Below are 19,217 nucleotides of genomic sequence, written 5' to 3'. Positions count from 1 at the left end.
GAGAGAGGGAAAACACAGCCCAGATAGCTTAAATAATAAAGTCAAGGAGACAGGAAAAGGAGGGTGGAGGTCTCTCTCTCTCTTCTGGAAACTTGTTCATTTATAGCAGAGGTGGGGAGCCTCCAACCCAGAGGGATAGGAAAGATATTTCTCCCTCTCAGCATGAGTAAATGAGCTTGATTTTGGGGTTTCAGGTCCATTGTAAATATCAGTCTCTCTTCACCCCTTTGCCTTTTGTCTTCTCATACCCCATCTTCTTTCTCTCTCTGTTCTCCCTTCCTCTCTCTCTCTTCTTTCTTTTATTGGCCATAAGGTAAGACTGAGGTAAATTTAAAAATATTTATTGATTAGAGTTTATGGCCTAAGTGAAGAAAAAAACCCTTCATTTACAACATGAAACATACAACATTTATCTCTCTCAAAAAAATAATAAATTTTCTCTTTACTTATATGGCACTTCACTGACTCCCTGCCTAACTCAAACTCTACTCCTCCAGTTGCCTTAAAATAATAATAAAAACCAAAACAGCTTCTCTATCCCTGTCTTGACCTGATCAGAGGAAAAATTAACCATGATTAACCAAAGCATATGAGCTTGGGGGCAGTGCCACCCACCAGGGGAAGTAAATAGACTACAAGTTCCTTGAGGGTAGAATCTGTTTCATTTTTTTGTCTTTGTATTCCCAATGCCTGTTATCTAGTAGTTAATAGAAAGCTTGGGACCAGGTCCTAACATTGAAGACTCTTAGTCTGTCCCCGCTAATGCCACTGAGGTCTCATCTATGACATGGGTTTCCAAAGGTGGCATTGGAACTTTGATAGGGGGAGGGTGGCTGAAGCTTGCCAAGAGCCACCATAGGTGACTATATGACAGTAAAGGTCACCTATCCAAGGGGACTTAGATCCTCACCCTCATGCTTTTCATTGAATTCAAACTATAGAAACGTAGACTCTTAAAGCTTGATGGAAGAGACCCCAGAAGTCACCTAGTTTTAACTTTTAAAAACTAGTTTTTAAACTAATTGAACACTAGTTTAAACAACTAGTTTTAACTTTTAAAAACTAGTTTAAAATCCCCACCAGGGGATTTTCTAGTTTTTTTTTCCTACTTCTACATCCCTGACAGACAAATGGCCATTCAGCCGCTGTTTGAATATTCCCACTCATGGAGAATTTATTTCTTAAGATTGAATCAAATTGAACCAAGGCCCTTCCTTTCTTGAATAGCTCTGATTATTAGGAAGTTCTTCCTTATTCTGAACTGAAATTTGCCTCGCTGTAACTTGCGCACATTAGCCTTGGGTCTATCTTCTGGAGCTAAACAGTATAAGTTGAATCTCTTTTTCATAAAATGGCACTTCAGATAGTCTGAGCACAGCTACTGTGCCCCATCTTTATCTCCTTCTCCCATCCCCCAAGTCTTCTCTTCTCCAGGCTATATGTCCTCAGTTTCCTTAATTGACCTTGTGACATGGTTTCTATACCTTCTGCCATCTTGGACAATTCCCTGCACCAATGTCTCTCTGAAACCTGGGACCTAGAAGCACCAACACCGTGTTTTTGGAATTAGTGGGGTCCCAGTTTGACCTCTAAAGAGCTGTCAGTTTCCCTAAAACCTTAAACAAGTGATAGACCTGGGCAAGCAGGTTAGGAGGACAATTATTTCAAAGCCTTGATATCATCTCATTAAATTTGGGAACCCATAAGAAACTGGGGTGGGAGAAGTCACAATTTAGAAACTAAGCCTAGGATTGAAGGATGTCAGGAACAGGGCTGAAGTCAGGTACCTTAGACTTAAAACATTCCCTTTTTCCTCAATTCCTAACCTTTTCTCCAGAACCTGGGGATGATGGATGGTCACTGAAAACTCCAAGAATTCCCTTCCTTCCCTTTACTCCTTGCCTTTCCCTCCAAAACACAGAATCTCAGAGTTGGAAGGACCTTCAGAGGTCATCTAGCCCAATGCTTTCCTCTCTGGAAAATCCCTCTACAATCTGCCTGTCTTATCCAACCTCAGGGTGAAGACTTTTGTTGATGGGGAGCCCCAGACCTGAGGCAGTCTATTTCACTTTTGGACCCTCTAACTATTGGAAGGCTTTCCCTTTCATTGAAATGAACTCTGACCAAACACAAGTCTATTGCCTCTTTCAATAGCTAGCCCTTCAAATACTTAAAGATGATCATCCTCTCCCCCAACTTTCTCTTCTAACAGGTTACACATTCCAAGTCCCATCCAATGATCCTTTTGTGGAATGGTTTTCATTTGTGCTCACACTAGGGACTCCAGATATCCTCTTCTGCTCATCCCCTGCCCTTCCCTCTGGTGTATTTAAGGCCAGACTGATTTGTCAAGTGTCTAGGCATCTTGTGTTGAGCCTAGATGCTGTCATGCATCCTTTCATCAAGAGAAACAAGAGCTTCCACACTCATTGGCCTTCAGGTGTCGTTTTTCATCTTTTCCTAGAGATTTTACATGGAATGAAAAGATACTCCATACCATTTCAGGCCAGATACTCTAACACAGTTGTAAATGTCCCTTGAATTCGGGTACAGTCCCAGAGTGAGATGCAGCCAGATCTGAAGGCTTTATTCACTTTTTCTCCTGCACCTTACTCAAGTCTACTTAAAGAAAGGAACAAAGGTGCACAAATGGGCATCCACAGGTAATCAGAACTCTAGCAACAGTGTCTAATGGACCTTACCTATAGTAGAAAGAATGCTGGGCTTGGGAGTTGGAACCTAAACTCTAACACTATCTGTGTGACCATGGGCAAATAATTTCCCTTCTCTGGAATCATTTCCTCCTCCGGAAAATAAAAGGAATTGGATTAGATGGGATCTAAGTTCTCTTCCAACTTTCTATATTCTAAGGCCACTCCAGCTCCAACATTTTACCATGTAAGGTGCTTCCCAGCTCTGACATTCTACGTTCGAAGGTCCCTTTCAGCTTTAACTATCTATGGCTGTATGACCAGAAGACCCCAACTCAATCTCTCTGCAAATAAAGCAGCCTTTGCTGCCAAAAAGACAGGCCCCAGGAACAGAGAATATGGGAATGGGGGTTCAGGTCAGGCCACATCTGATGAATGTGCCCAAATGGCTGTTGACATGGAGGGAGGGAAAGAGAAAGGTGTGTGATGTGATGGCCACCTTGGAAATGACAAGATATGATGGGTAAGGTCTTCACACAAATGCTGTCCAAGGAATATAGCACCGTGTGTGTGTGTATGTATGAGTGCAAATGCACATTTGGAGAGTGTGCAGACCCTCTGAGATGGGAGCAGAAAGGCAAAAGGACAGCCTCAACTCGATACCAGCTGGAGGACAGCCTGGGCTCAAGGCAGGAAAGATGGATGGAGAGCACAGGTCTTGACCTCAGCTACTTTTCAGCAGCCCAGGGACCCAAGGTGAGGCTGAGGGGCCAGAAGGAGCCGTTCTGGGTGGTCTGACCTCTTTCAGAACCTTGCCCCCTGCCTTCTCTAGCCCCAGTTCCAGCACTGGGGTACAGAGGCACAGTCATGTTGGATGTCCCCAGTGCCTCTGCCATAGGGGAGACTTTCAGGTGCAGGGTCAGGTTTCAGAGCATCCGGGTGCTGTCCCTCATCTCCAGACCCACAGAGGGTGAACTGGGCATTACTCTGTTCTCCTCCTGCTGCATGCTGTTGGGCATTGCCAGAGGGTTCCGGCTTATGACTAGGTCCAGCTTGTCTCCGGCCTCAGAGATGAGTGGCACAGTCAGGCAGCAGTCAAAATCTCGAGTTCGGATGTGATTTACCTAAATGGGAAAACAGGAAGGAAAGAAAAATTAATCTAACCCACTTTAAGCCAGACTTTGGGTTGGAAACAAAGCTTCCCCAACAAACGATTCCAGACAGAAAGAGGAGCAGCTTCTTACAAAGTAAGACCAGAGCTACTTACAAAATACATTTTCCAAAAAGCTGTATTAATGCTTTTTGTTTTTAAAATCACATAATCATAGTCCTTCCTAAATATGCTCCTTTCCTCCTCCCCCAGCTTCCTACGAACCTTCCTTTGTAAAAACAATAAAAAAAAGTTAAGGAAAACAACCAACATATTGACTGTTTATGAAACTGTATACAACATTCTCACCCATGGGCCCCACCACTTTAATAAAAAGAGGGATTTTTTTTTCCCCTAAGGTCATGATTGGTCATTACAGTTCCATAGAATGCGGTTTTATTTTGTTCAAAAAGCACATTTTACAAAGCGCTTTCCTCAAAACAACCCGGTGAGGTAGGCAGTCTATCATTGATCCTATTTTACAGCTAAGAAAACTGAAGTTTGGGCTAGGGGGCTGACCTGCTCCCAGTCACATGACTAGTAAGGATCAGTGACGGGATTTGAATCCAGGCTTCCGGAGCCCAACTCCCATGCTCTTTCTATTCCATCTATTAATTCTCTACTAAGGCTACATGATGGAGAAGATGGGGTGGGCAGCCTCTCCTAACAAACTATCACACTTACAAGAAATCATCCCTCCAGGGTCTGGGTCTGGGACCGAGGGATGCTTGCATCCTTTCCCTATCCGGTGGCATTTCTTCATAGAATTTTCAGAAGTTGATGACACCACAAGGATCATACACCCACTGGCCCAATTCTCTCCTTTCTGGTCTCTGCCCCTTTCTTTGTCCCAGATCCACCAGCTTTCCCTGTGTAGGTGGTAAGGAGGGAGGCTCTCCCTGCCAGGATCAACCTGTCTCTCAGGTAGCTGGCGGGTCTTCCACTACCCTGCCCGGGGTGATTCAAGGCTGAATTTTTATCCCCTCAAAGGCCAACAAGGAAGATCAAGTTCCCAGCTTCCATGGAGATTGGGTCGGTTGGCTAAGTTTTACCAAGCGTTAGACTCCTGTGTCAGAAAATCAGAGCAGAGAGAAATACTGGAAGATAGTCTCCAATTTACATTTCACGGTGGGGTTCTGAGCTGGGTTCAAAACACACCGCAGATGCTTTGTTGTCTGTGTGATCCCAGGCAAGTCACTTAACAGAGAGAAAGGGGATGAGCATTTATTAAGCACCTACAATGTGCCTAGCACTGTGCTAAGTGTTTTACAAATATGAACTCATTTATTCCTCACACCCACCCTGGGGAGAGGGTACTATTATTATCCTCATTTTACAGCTGAAGAAACTGAGGCAAACAGAACTCAGGAAGTGTCTGAGGCTGGATTTGAATTCAAGTCTTCCTGACTCCAGACTCAGTGTTCTATCTTCCTGGGCCTCAGTTTCTTCTTTCTATAAGATGTTCTCTAAGATCTTTTCTAGTTCTGTATCTATGACCCTATGACCTCTCTGGACCTCCATTTCCCCATCTAGAAAATGGGGATAGCAGCACACTTATTATGAGAAAAGCGTCCTGCCATTTTTTTAATTCTGAAATTAAATAACAAATGAAAAGTCCATTTCCATATTCCAATGGACACAAGGAGTGTACATTAAACTGCAGGTCTCTGTTCTATACAGCTTACTTTTCTTTTTTGTTATAAATATAATAAACTCCATGTGTGACTTTCAGAGCTGTGCTGCTTGTCTGCAGTTTGTTTATTTTTTTCCTTCTGACTTTCCTTCTGTTCTTTCTAGGGCATTTCTGTTATTTGTAAAGTATCACAATATCGCATAATCCCAGGCTTGGAAGGGGACCTGGGAGGCCATCTGGCCCAAGCTCAATCTAAATGGGAATCCCATGACAGCATCCTTGATATTTGCTCACCCAAAGTCTGTGATGGGGAACTTACTACCCACCGACACAGCCCCTGGGACTTTCCACTTTTGGAAACAATCAGACTGGTCTGATTGTTCGGAAGGTTTTTGTTACGTTGAGCTGACATCTGTTCCTTTTCAATTTCCCTCCATTTCAATTTCCCTCTGCTCCCCTGGGGCCAATTCTTCTACGTATGTCCCTTCAAACACAAGACAGCTAGTAGTTCCTCAGGGCAGTGGATTGAATGTCTGGCCTGAAGTCGGGAAGACTCATCTTCCTGAGTTCAAGTCTGGCCCTAGCCACTTACTAGTTGTGTTACCCTGGTCAAGTCACTTAACCCTGTTTGCCTCAGTTTTCTCATCTGTAAAATGAGCTAGAGAAGTAAATGGTAAACCACTCCAGTATCTTTGTCAAAAACAAACAAATAAAAACCAAACAAACCATAATGGAGTCACAAAAAGTTGAACACAACTGAAATGACTGAACAACAACCGCCCACAGCCTAAGAGACTGACATCTGGAGTGCTGTACAACTCCATCCCAAAGCCCAAGGACACCAAACACTGACCCTAAGTCTTTGAGTCTGGGGTGCCCTTCACTGGGCACTATTTGGGGAGGGTGAAGGAATGTCCACAACATGGCTTTCTCCCAGGGATGGGCATGTAGGCAACTCTTCCCCTGATGACCACGGGAGGAGGAGCCGGTCCCCAAGAGAGTGTCCAATCAATAAAAAAGATTGGATTACCCGACAAGGGTGCTGTACATGGTCAGTGGGAAAACTCAGGAATATTCCTCAGTCAACAAAAGTAATTCCTTATGTTTGTCAAGGGTTTTAGAGTTTGCCAAGAATTTCTATGCACTCTTTAAAGCACTAGAAAGACCAGAATTTAAGGGTAACAATGAAGGAATTTTTCGTTTTGTATTAATTGATGCACCTGGTCCTTTTAGTTTTCTAGTATTAATTTTGGTGCCTTCCCTCTAAGATGATCCCTAATCTATATTCTTTCTGTCTTGTTTGTACATAATTGCTTGCATGTTGTCTGCCCCTTTAGACTACTGTGAGCTCCTGGAGATCAGGGATGGGTTATTTTTGGTTTTGTTTTTTGCCTTTCTCTGTATTCCTGGTACTTAGCACAGTGCCTGGCACATACTAGGTGCTTAACAAATGCTAGTTGACTCACTGGCTCTGCAGTCCATCCAAACTGTCCTACTTTTTCTTCCTTATACTAGAAATTCCATTTCCTGTTTCCATGACTTTGAGCAACCTGGAATGTTAACCTTCTCACCTCCTGCCTCTTAGCTATTTTTAAGGTTCAGCTCAATGGCTACATCCTACAGAAGGCCTTTCCTGATTCCTCCCAGTTATTATTTTATATTTAATTTTCTAGGTCTATGTTGTACTGACTCTCCTCTTCGAAATTGTCTTGTATTTATTTTACTCTTTTCTGTATAACATGTTGTATTTCATACTGTATTGTATGACAATAAATATCACTCACTAATCCCCAGTGGCTTGAAGGAAGGACACAACCATGTCTCTGAAGAAGAAGAGGAGGAGAAGGAGGAGGAGGAGGAAGAAGAAGAAGAAGAAGAAGAAGAAGAGAGAGAGAGAGAGAGAGAGAGAGAGAGAGAGAGAAAGGAGAAGGAAGAGGAGGAGGAAGATGAGGAGGAGAAGAAGAAGTAGCAGAAGTAGTTTACCATACATGCTTTGCTACCTACTCCCTCCTAGGCCTCTAAAGGGCCACACCAGGGGATATTACCTGAAGGACTCGGTCAAACGGTTTGAGGCCACAGTGATCAGCAGGCCCACCAGGACGGATCATGTTGACGTAGACACCCTTCTCCAACAGGCCATCAGAGACGCTGAAGCCAAAATCTTCACTCACTGGGTCCTTCCAAAGAGTCAACTACAAGGAAGGTGAGAGTGCAACACAGGGGTCAATAGGAGGACCTCGAGGAAAGCTTCAAGGGGCAGTAATTTAGAGTTTCTATCCCAGATCTCACTGAATAAAAAAAATATTATCTTCCCCTTCCTGTTCAAAAGCTTTTAATGGCACCAATCTCCCATGAAATAAAGTTAAGTTTCCTGTACTTTCTTGTCTGGCCTCAATTTCAGTGCCCAATCTTATATCCTGTTATTCCCCAATAAAAACTGTCTGTTCCAGCATTGTCCCCCAATGAAACTGCATATTTTTATCTCTACAAGTTGGTTAATGTAACCCACATGCCAGAAGCTCCCTTGGTTCCATGTTGGGGATTTCTTCCTTCTATGGCTTATTATCACCATCTAGTTGTTCAGTTGTTTCAGGTGTGTCAAACTCTTTGTAACCCCATTTGGGGTTTTCTTTGAAGAGATACTGGAGTGGTTTGGCATTTCCTTCTCCAGCTCATTTTCCAGATGAGGAAACTGAGGCAAACAGGGTTAAGTGACTTGTCCAGGATCACACAGGTAGTAAGTGTCTGAGGTCAGATTTGAACTCAGGAAGATGAGTCTTCCTGACTTCAGGCCCAGCTCTCTATCTGCTGTGCCACCTACTTCCCATCACTAGATTATCTAGCAATTTCAGAATCTGGCTCCAGAAGCTTGGCTTTTGCTGTTCTCTTTCACAAGTATGGGTGTAATCAGTCACTGTTGGACACCAATACCTCTATCCATTGCTCTTTTATAGTTCTCTACTCCTAGTAGGTGATGGCCTTTCCATTGTCACTACTACCTACTGTAATTCCTGCTTCCTGGTACACCATTCTCACTCTCCTTTGCTAATCTCTGCAGCTCAGCTCTCCTCCAGTAGATGGCATGTATCCCTTTTCTTAGGGGACCAGCTCTCTAATCCCAGCTATATAGGGACAAACGTCTAAGTATTTTTTATAGTTCAAAAAAATCCTTGATGTTCTAAAACCTTCTTTTGTACATGGTCCCGGATCTCATGCAATAAGCTTATTGGAAGGGGAGACAGGGAGGAATTGGGAGCTTCTCTATTTTGTACTGTTCAAATGTCCTCAATTTCAGAGATCTTTTATCTGGGATGCTCTGTCTTCAAACCATTGAAAGCTTATGGTAAATCAGCCATTTACTTGTTCTCTTCCCAAGCACTTGGGTGGGGAAACTCTGTTCATGTAAGTGCCCTCCAGTCCGATCTTTCCCCCAATCACCCTCCTCCATCTCTTCCTCAAAGCATCTGGGTTTGATCATTCACATTGTCCATAGCTGCTTCTAGAAGAAGTCGGCTGACAACAATGGATCACAGAGCTAGACTATACTTTGTAATCTAGGAAACTGAGAGCCAGAGAGGTCAAATGACTTGTCCATTTCAGCAGAGGAAACTGAGGCAGTGTGTCCAAGGTCACAAAACTAGTACGTGTCTGAGGCTGGAAAGGTAAAGTTTATATTGGCTCAATTCAATTATTTGCCATTCATGGATCACAAATGGCAAAGTTACACATAGGTGACTTTCCACATGCTGTTATTATTGGACTGTTCTGTCCTGAAGGCAACATGCTGCCCTGAACCAACAAGTAGCTGCATGCTACATGGATCACCATTCTTTCCTCCGGGCCATTACTCATCAGCCTGGCCATTGGCCAGATGGCCTGGGCCCCTTGGTTATGGCTCATCACTACTTCTGAATTCTTGGTCTTCAATCTGCTGTTGGAGAGGAAGGATGTCCTCCAGCATGCTGTTTTCTAGCCCCAATTCTAGGCATGTTGACAATTGAGGTTGGATGTTCCAGTCTCCTGTCCCTATAGCTCCATATGTGACCTCTGTCCTGTTGGGACCTCCAATCAAGGATGAATGAACATGCAAAAGAAGACTGTCTCTGGAATCTCTTGCTTTGCCCATGTTTGGATCTGGGTCACAGTTCTGGGCAGTGGTGCTGGGGTGAGGTGGAGCGCTGGCATGGTGGAGCTCGTAGTGGGTGTGGAGAGGAACCCCTCCTCACAGTTACAGGACAGAGAGGAGTATTTGTGGTCACAGGCCAGGAAAGGAGTAAACACCTCGTCCTTATTACACCACCTTGGAAGAACTGAAAATTTACAGGTCCCTACGAGTATATCTGAAAACAGCTGTACCAACCCCTGAAGCTTGGGACAGTACATTCTCCACATTGGAAGCAGACTCTTACCTTAACAAATAGTTTAAAACTCAAGTAATTGGCTGGGATCATGAGCAAGCAGCACAAAAAGAGTCAGACTATATTATCTTACTTTGGTGAAAAAGAAGATGAAAATATACAGCCAGAAGAAGACAACAAAGTCAAAGCTCCTACATCCAAAGCCTCCAAGAAAAATATGAATCAGTCCCAGGCCTTGGAAGAGCTCAAAAGGGATTTTGAGAAGCAAGTAAGGGAAGTAGAGGAAAAACTGGGAAGAGAAATGAGAGTGATGCAAGAAAATCATGAAAAACAAGCCAACAGCTTGCTAAAGGAGACCCAAAAAAATACTGAAGAAAATAACACCTTAAAAAAAGAGGAAGACTGCCTCTGGGTTTAGCTGTTCTCCCCCAGCGATGAAGGTTGAGTTCACCTAGGCAGCTTTTCATGTTCTTCTACAGTACATCCAAATTCAACTTGCTTTTCATAGAAATCTTGCATTGTATTATATCCAGGGCCCAGTTTTTTGACTCTGCCTGTACTCTTTTTTTTTTTTATCAGAGTCTAATTCCCCTATAGATAACAAGTTGCTTAGAGGTATCATCTTTGTGGGGCCCTTTCCACACACTAGAGCTATGGCAATACAATCTTTTAATTATTTGATTCAGGGTGGCTTGCCATCAGTTCACTGGCTTGTGTTTTCCAGAGACGTTAGGCTTTCATAGCAGGACACTATTTCCAGGGTTGGAATTATACCTCTGTTTCTCTCTGATCCTTTTTGGGCTACGTCCACAACAAGGTGGTAAGCCTCTCTCAACTGGTCCCTCCACTGGTTCACACACTGCTATAGTTCTCCAGACCTTATCGTTCCTCCAAAATCACAGGTCAATGTGCAGCCAAGATTCTTGCCCAAATATCAACCTGTGAAGAGTAAAGTTGGTGGCATCATTCCTAGTGGTATTAGAAATGCTACATGATGACTTCACCAAGACTTTGGTTCGGGCTCCAGTGTCCCCAGTATAATTAAACCACTGTGCCTTGAAGATAGAGGGAAAGGAAAAAGAACAAGCATTTATTAAGTGCCTACTATGTGCCCAGCAACGAGGTGATGCAGTGGACGGAGTGTCAGGCCTGGAGTCAGCAAGACTCATCTTCCTGAGTTTCAATCTGGCCTCAGACACTTAGTAGCTGTGCAACCCTGCACAAGTCATTTAACCCTGTTTGCCTCAGTTTCCTTGTCTGTAAAATGAGCCAGGGAAGGAAATGGCAAACCATTCCACTATCTTTGCCAAGAAAATCTCAAAGAGGGTCACAAAGAGTTGGACATGACTGAAACAACAACTGTGCCTGGCACTGTGCTAAGTGCTTTTTTATAAATATTACCTCATTTGATCCTTACAATAATCCTGGGAAGGGGCAGCTAGGTGGAGCAGTGGAGAGAGCCCTGGTGCTGCAGCCAGGAGGACCTGAGTTCAAATCTGACCTCAGAAACTTGACACTTACAGTGTGACCCTGGACAAGTCACTTAACCCCATTGCCCAGCTAAAAAATAATAACAATCCTGGGAGGTAGATACCATTATTATCCCCATTTTACAGTTGAGGAAACTAAGGGAAACAGAGGTTAAGTGACATGCCCAGGGTCACACAGCTGGGCACACACAAGTCTGAGGCTTCTTGACTGCATGGGCCAGGGCTCTATCCTTTACACTACTTGATGCCTCTAAAAGTTGAACATCTGTAACATATAAAGATATAATGTTCACATACAAGATCAAAAGCAATTTCTGAGAAGCTAAATGCACAGATGATAGAGACAGGCAGTTCTCTAAAGAAGAAATCCAAGCTTTATTTTTATATATTTTTAAAAGCCATATTTTTAATAGCCATATTTTTAAAAATGATGTAAGTCACTAATAATTAGAGAAACGCAAATTAAATCAACTCTGGGGCTCCACACTTTACTCTCAACACATTGGCAAAAGCTATAAGAGAAGAAAATAACAATTGTTGGTGGGGTCGTGAAAGAATTGGCACAGATGCACTGTTGGTGGAGCTATGAATTTGTTCCACCATCTTAAGCTTACCCTTTTACCCAGTAAAGGACTCATACGTGCAAGGATATTTATAACAGCTTTTTTTGTTGTAGCTAAGAACAGGGAACAAAACAGGTCCTCGTCATTTGGAGAATGACTAAATGAATTGTGCTACATAAATGTAATGGGATATTATCGCATCATAAAACATGACAAATTTGATGGCTTTCAGGAAACATAGGAAGATTTGCATGTACTGACTCAAAGTGAAATGGGAAGAGCCAGGTAAACAACGTACGTGATGACAACAGCCATAACATGAAGAAAAACAACACTGAAAGAGCTCAGAACTCTGATCCAAGCCATAAGCAATGGTGACTTCAAAAGACTATTGATGAGTTAGACCCCCCATTGCTTGACAGAGAGTTAAAGGAATCAAGATGCAGAGTGAGATCTTTATTCTCAGACATGGATGTTGTGTTGAACTGTTTTCCTGGATTATACATATTTATTACAAAGAAAGACTTCTTACTTGGGGGGAATAGATAATAAAAGAGCATGCATAAAACATTTTTTTAAATGCACAGAAGTGAGCTAAAGAAGGAAATGGCAAACCACTCCAGTATCTTTGCCAAGAAAACCCCAAATGGGGCCATGAAGAGTAGAACACAACTAAAAAAGATTGAATGACAAAACAACTTAATAACAAAAAAAGAAATTAATAACAAAGAAGGAGAAACAATGGCAGATTTGCTGGAACATGTCTTTTCTGTCTGCTCTGTCATGTGAGCTTTTTTGGTACCATTCTCAGAAGAGGTTTCCATGACCCCTGACCCTGAACTTCCTTGGTCCTTAAGCATGGCTGTAACTGGATCACAATCTAAAGGACAATGGTCATGGCTCACACATGTTCAGTGATACCTGCTTTGTCTTGGTCAGCCTCAGTTTGGGGCTCACTTATCTACACCTTAGTGGATCACTCAGGGCCCCACTGTGGTGAATTCCGTGGCTTTTAACACCCTCTGACTGTATATATCCTAACTGTGGTGTTGTAGAAAGATTAACAAATATGTAATCACAGGAACTGGGTCCAAATCCAAGCCTTGCTCTTTGCAACTTTCATGACCTTGGGCAGGTCACTTTGTTTCTTCTGGCCTTAGTTTCCCTAACTGTAGAATGAGAGGATTGGTTCATATGACCTCTAACTTTCCTTTTCCACTTTCGAATCTATAACCCTAACCAGGTAGGTTTTAGGGGAGCTGTTACCCATTTTTAGCCAGTCATAGCTCCTGTAATAACAATATGTGTATTTGCCTTGAGCAGGTGGGCCAGCCACCACATCTTTGATCACTGCTTCCTTCAACGTTCTCTCTAGTCTTTGTACAAAACTGAAGACCTTCTCACCCTTCTCTTGGGAAGTAGTAAGGAATTTAACATGAGTGTCTCCAGTGCTCTCTGTCCCCCCTGAATAGGTACTGGCAAATATTAGAGTACAATTACAGCAGGTCTTCCTTATAGCAAGACAGACATCAAAGGTAGGTGGTTCCCTGAGGCTTTCAAACAGGCACCTCGGTTTTTTCCAAATAGACTACAAATCCATTTTATAAGCCCTCTGTAGCGTGTTCTAGCCATGGTCCAAAGTCTTCCCTAGCCAGCCAAGTGTATAGGACAGACTCAAGGCACTTTCATTCAGGAAGGGGTCATTTTTAGTTTCAATATGTGCCTCACTGACTGTTCCAGTCTCTCAGCCCATTCCCCTGGGGACACCAAGTCACTGACCGAAGAAGAAGGAAGTCTCACACCTCAGTGGTCCCATCCTATTCTGCATGACCATCCTTTCTTCTTGGTGAAAGACCTTGTTATGTTTAAAATGTGCTTAGAGTTGGGGCTGCTAATTAGCTTCCAGATCTCCCCCTCCCCACATGCACTTACTCTATTTGTTTAGGGACCTGAGAGGACTCTACTTATGTAAGGCAGCAACTGCATTGGCTTCCCTTCCCCAGCATGCTATACCCACCCCAAAAGTCCACAGAGTATTTCTAAAGGTAATCTAGTCCCAAACCCCTCCCCCATATCAATGGAGAAATCTCATCTCCTAGTGAGCAGCTATTATGGCTCACTCCTCACCCTCCAGCCCAATTAAGTTTAATGGTCCTTAGCTTTGTCTTCCTTGTTTGCAGGCAGTGCAGTGCTGATAATCCTCATGCAGAAATAAAATCCTGGAAGATCCTCATTCCTCTCCTCCCCCTCCTAAATATAACCTTTGTATCAGAGTCTCCTTCCTGATGTGAAGAGCCTGGATACCCTTTGGATACCCCATAGGGATGATTTGGGAACTTCAATATCTTGTAGTGCCCAATCCTAGACACCAGCTCCCCTTATAAGCACATGGGCTCATAAGGCTGGGGACATAGTTTTATTCATAAGCTAATAAATACAATAAAGACTGGCAGTTATGTCTATAGAAAATTGAATTATTTCCCTCTTTCCTTTAGGCCCCAGGTCATTCCTTTCCCACCTGGGTCAGCATTCTCTGTTGGGATTTAGAGTTTGGCAAGAGCCCTTCCCTAATTTCCCCCTGCCTTCACATGATAGCTGAGATGGGTGTAGAAAGGAGAAGCAATGGCACCATGTTCTTTCAGTTGTGGTGCTTAGATGCTGTTACACTCATATGCTGCCCCCCCCACAAGAATATTCATCACCTATCCAAATCCTACCCAACCTTTAATGCTCACTCGAACCCGTTTCCCTCCAGGAAGCCTTCTTTGACTGTGCTAGCCCATGAGATTTAAACCTTGAAGCCACCTTAGAGATAAAAAAACCTTTATGTCATATGTGAAGGTCTGCAAAGTGCTTTGTACATGTCTCATCTGATCAACTGATCCAGCTGACTCATTTTACAGACAAGGAAACTGAGGCCCAAGAAGTTAAATGACTTGCCCAAGAAGTATATGGGAGGCTGGGATTTGAGCCCAGTTCTTCTCATGGCAAATCCATTTCTCTCATTGTTACACTATGACTATTCTTGGATCTCCTATAAGACTTACTGTCTCATTTGTCATTTGTCATAAATGTGTGCTGATGTTCTCTGTTTCACATGAGTAACCAGGCTGGAGATGCCCTAAAGATAAGAACCATGCTTCGTATTTCTCTGTCTGTAGAACTGGGAAAAGCACATGGGAAGGGTCCAGAGTTCCAGAATCTCAGAGATGGACAGAGCTTCAGAGACCACCTAGCTTAACTCATACCTGGGCAAGAAGCCCCCCTCTGACATCCCTAACAAGCGACCATTTTCACTTTCATTCCAACTGCCTGAAGACCTCCAGAAACAAGAACCCTGTCACTCCTGAGGTAGTCATTTCCTTCTTGGATCATCTTAATTTTAACAAGGTTTTCATCATAGCAAGTCTACATTTCTGCCACTTTTACCCACTGATCCTGATTCTTCTGTCTAGAGCCAAGCAGAAGTTGGTCTAACATCCTATTCCATATCACTGCCTTCCATGTACTTGAAGATAGCTACCATGCTTTCCTCTTCTCTTCCTTGGGCTAAGCTCTCTCAATTTCTTTGGGTGATTCTCATATGACATAATTTAGCGGGCCCTTCACCACCCTGGAGGCCCTCCTCTCATGGCTCACCAACTCACCAATCTCATTCCTATAATATTATTCCCAGAAGAGGAAACAATACTTTAGAGATGGTTTGACCAGAACAGCATACAGTATAGTATAGCATATAGGACAATCCCCTCCCTAGACATGGGTACCATGGCTCGTTTTAGCCTTATATTAGGCAGTACTTTTTTTGGCCTCCATATGAAGCTAGTACGTGGTACAACGGATGGAGTGTTGACTCTGGAGTCAGGAAGGCCTGAGTTCAAATTGGACCTTAAACACTGAACTGTGTGACCCTGGGCAAGTCAACCTCTGTCTGTCTCAGTTTCTCCAATGCTAAAATGTGGATAATAATAGCACTTAATAATTGCTTTTTCCCCTTCTCAAATGTGGATAATAATAACACTTAATGAATGCTTTTTCTCTTCTCCTTGACTCATGCTGAAATTGCAGTCAACTAAAATTCCAAGGTCTTTTTCAGATGAACTGCTACCTAATTATTCCTCCTTCAATTCGTATTTGGGATATTGAGTTTTTTTAAACAACAGTGTAGGACTTTACATTTATTCCTATTAAATTGTATCTTATTAGATTTGGCCTTATGTTCTAGTCTACTGAAATTATTTTGGACCCTGACTCTGTCATCCAATGTGTTAGCTTCCTCTTCTATCTTAGGGGTCATTGGTTGTTTTACTTGGTGGTAGTGATTTCTTAATTCTCATCCCATTCCATCCCTATCTCTTTTTTCACTCCTGGTTGGAGTTTAAACTCAGATAACAACAACAACTAATAATAATAATAATAGTGATAGCTAGCGTGTATATAGCACTTTGAGGTTTGCAAATTGCTTCACAATTATCTCATTTGACCATCACAACAAGCCTTGGAGGTAGGTGTTATTATTATCCCAATTTTACAAATGAGGAAACTGAGATAAACAGTTATGTGACTTGCCCAGGATCACACAGCTAGGAAGTGTCTGATTTGAACTCAGGTCTTCCTAATCCCGGGTCCAGCAGTCCACCTGTTATGTCACCTCAGTACCTGATGACTCTGTACCGAGGCCAGATACTCACCTTATATAATTCGAGAGGAGTCGGTGACATGATTTCCAGCATCTCCTCCTTGACTGTCTGCATTTTCAAGCCTTCTTCTGCTACCTTGGTAGGGCCCACGTGGTCCTCACTTGGTTCCCGGTTCCCCTGCTGGAAGGTTCCTTTCCACCAGGGGCTTCGTCCAGTTGACCCTGATGATGGGTCCAAGGTCACAGGGCTGCTGTCTAGGCCCAAGCTGTGCACATTCCCTGTCATGATGGAAGCCTGTAGAGAGGAAGAGAGTTAGGCAAGTGATATTGGAATAATGTAAATGGCTGCACTGGGATAGACCCAGAAAGGGCAAAACACAACTGAGGACTAGGCAGGAATGGGAAGGTGGGGTTCTTTGGATAAAATGAGAGATCCTTAATAGGTAGAGTACAAGGTTAAGGTCCTTGTGCTGGGCACAACACACTCAACAGCTGTGTAACCTTGGGCAAATCACCTTTTTAGGAGTCAATTTCAACTCCTGTAAAATTATGGGTTTGAACTAAATGATCTCCATTCCTTCTCCCCCATTCTGTGTTTGAAGTACTAGATAAGGAGGACAAATTCGGACATATTTACATTAGAAATTCAGGAGGACCAGGATTCAGGCCTGGTCTGGTAAGTACACAGAGTAGTTGGTACTGAGTGTTGTGCTTGAGTGACCACTAGGAAAGCCCCTCTGCCCAATGACCTTTGTCTCTGAGTGCCTGCCACATTCTGCCATGAGAGTTTCATTCATTTAGGGCTTTCAGGATTTTCACACCATAAGTAAGGGAACGATGAAATTATGATGTGGTGGAAAGACCAATGGACTGGGCATGGGGACACCTAGGATTGAATTCTGGTTCTGCTTCTTACTACACGGGAGATCTTGGATGATGCCAATCACAATAACTAGCATTTATATAGTCTTTTAAGGGTCATAAAGCACATTACACATGCTAACTCACTTGACCCCTCTGACAACCCTACGAAGTAGGTGCTGTTATTATCCCCATTTTACAGATAAAAAACTGAGGCACAAAGAATTTAAATGACTTGCCCAGCATCACACAGCTAGTAAGTGTCTGAGGAAGGATTTGAACCCAGGTCCCCCATGCTCTAACCATTGGGCAACCTGGCTGTCACTTAGATTCTGTTTCCTCATCTCTAGGATAAAGGATTAGACTAAATATTCCCAAAGGTCCCTTCCAGTTTCAATAATCTGTGAATTGAAAATGTAGCTATCCCCCTGAAGAAGAACTCTTTAAACTACTGTCACTATTTAACCTTCCTTTGCAGGTCAAGTGCCTCAGGGAATGAGAGTCTGGATGGGAAACAGGGGAGTCCAAGGATTCCTCATCTTCCCTTCTCTTGGCCACAAGTAGGGTCCCAGAGGAGGTGATAATGTGACTGGCAGTAACCTAGAGAAGATGATTCACAGATCTAATCTGAGCTTTGGTGCCATTCTGACACATGGGTTTTTGAGCCTCAGCATAGCCTCCATCCCCAAATAACCCTGATTAGCAAGTACCCAGAATGTTCCAGGCTGTCTCAGGCTGAGTTGCTGTGAAGCTAGTTCTCACCATGAGGATGCATCATGGCTTAGTGAATAGAGAACCGGCTTAGATCCAAGAAGTTACCTGAGTTGGGCCCCACCTCTGACACATCCTGACTCTATGACCTTGGACATAGACTATAAGCAGTAGGAAAGGTACCACTTCACACTGGTAGAGAAGAGTTTCCCCATCTGGGAGTTCCTTATACAAAGGGAATCATAGGTCTAGTCTCTACTGCTATCCTGTTCTCATCCAAATCCTAGCCATCTGCCATGACCCACCTGACATCCCACCTCCCCCCGGAAACCTTCTCTGACTACTCCAGCCTACATTGATGTCCCTCATCTTTGAACTCCTATTGCCACGTAGTCTGCCTAACACACCTAACTGGCCTCTAATACATGTGTTGGAGCAGCTAGGTGGTACAGGAGATAGAGCACGGGGCTTGGAGTCAGGAAAACTCATCTTTGTGAGTTCAAATCTGGCCTCAGACACTTACTAGCTGCGTGACCCTGGGCAAGTCATGTAACTCTGCCTCAGTTTCCTCATTTGTAAAATGAGCTGGAGAAGGAAATGACATGCCACTCTAGTATTTCTGCCAAGAAATCCCCAAATGGGGTCATAAAGAGTGAGACGTGACTGAAAGGACTGAACAACAACAATAAATATGTGCTATTTCCCCAAGTAGAATATAATAATAATAATTTGCATTTATGCATAATTGTAAGGTTACAAACCTCTTTATCCTTAACAACTTTATAAAGTAGGTAGTAAAAATATCATCTGTATTTCTCAGATGAGGAAACTGAGGTTCTTAGAGGTTAAGTGATTTGCCCAGGATCACACAGCTGGTAAATAAGAGGCTATATTTGAACTCAGTCTTCCTGACTCTAGGTCCAGCACTCTATCCACTGGGTCAGCCCTCAGTCTTGAAATTCACTTTTTCCTTGGCTTCCATGTCACTTCCTTCCCTCTTGGTTCTCTTCCTACAACAGTGATCACTCCTCTGTTTTCTTTAACATCTCATCTTCTACTTATCCCCTAAATGTGGGGTGCTCCTTCAAGGTTATACCAACATTCTGCTCTTCTCTCTCTTGTCATGCTCTCTTTTGAAAACATTCTCTATTTTCGCCTTTT

General features: G+C 43.2%; 1 protein-coding gene across 1 annotated transcript in view; it reads right to left on the bottom strand.

Moving 5' to 3' along the window:
• Positions 1-2,572: 2,572 nt before the first annotated feature.
• The window catches only part of GRIP2 (glutamate receptor interacting protein 2), a 169,601-nt gene continuing 152,956 nt past the window's right edge, over positions 2,573-19,217 (bottom strand). Inside the window, exons 22-24 of the mRNA XM_078151683.1 lie at positions 16,537-16,779; positions 7,480-7,626; positions 2,573-3,775 (exon numbers count right to left, since the gene is read on the bottom strand). Of these exons, the coding sequence (XP_078007809.1) occupies positions 3,578-3,775; positions 7,480-7,626; positions 16,537-16,779 (588 nt within the window). The 3' untranslated portion in view covers positions 2,573-3,577. The remainder of the gene's footprint in view (positions 3,776-7,479; positions 7,627-16,536; positions 16,780-19,217) is intronic.

This window comes from Phascolarctos cinereus, unplaced genomic scaffold (assembly GCF_003287225.1).
Source record: "Phascolarctos cinereus isolate Bilbo 61053 unplaced genomic scaffold, phaCin_HiC Scaffold_4;HRSCAF=312, whole genome shotgun sequence".
Lineage (NCBI taxonomy): Eukaryota > Metazoa > Chordata > Mammalia > Diprotodontia > Phascolarctidae > Phascolarctos > Phascolarctos cinereus.
Note: the sequence above shows the minus strand (reverse complement) of the source record. Positions and strands in the feature narration are given on the sequence as shown.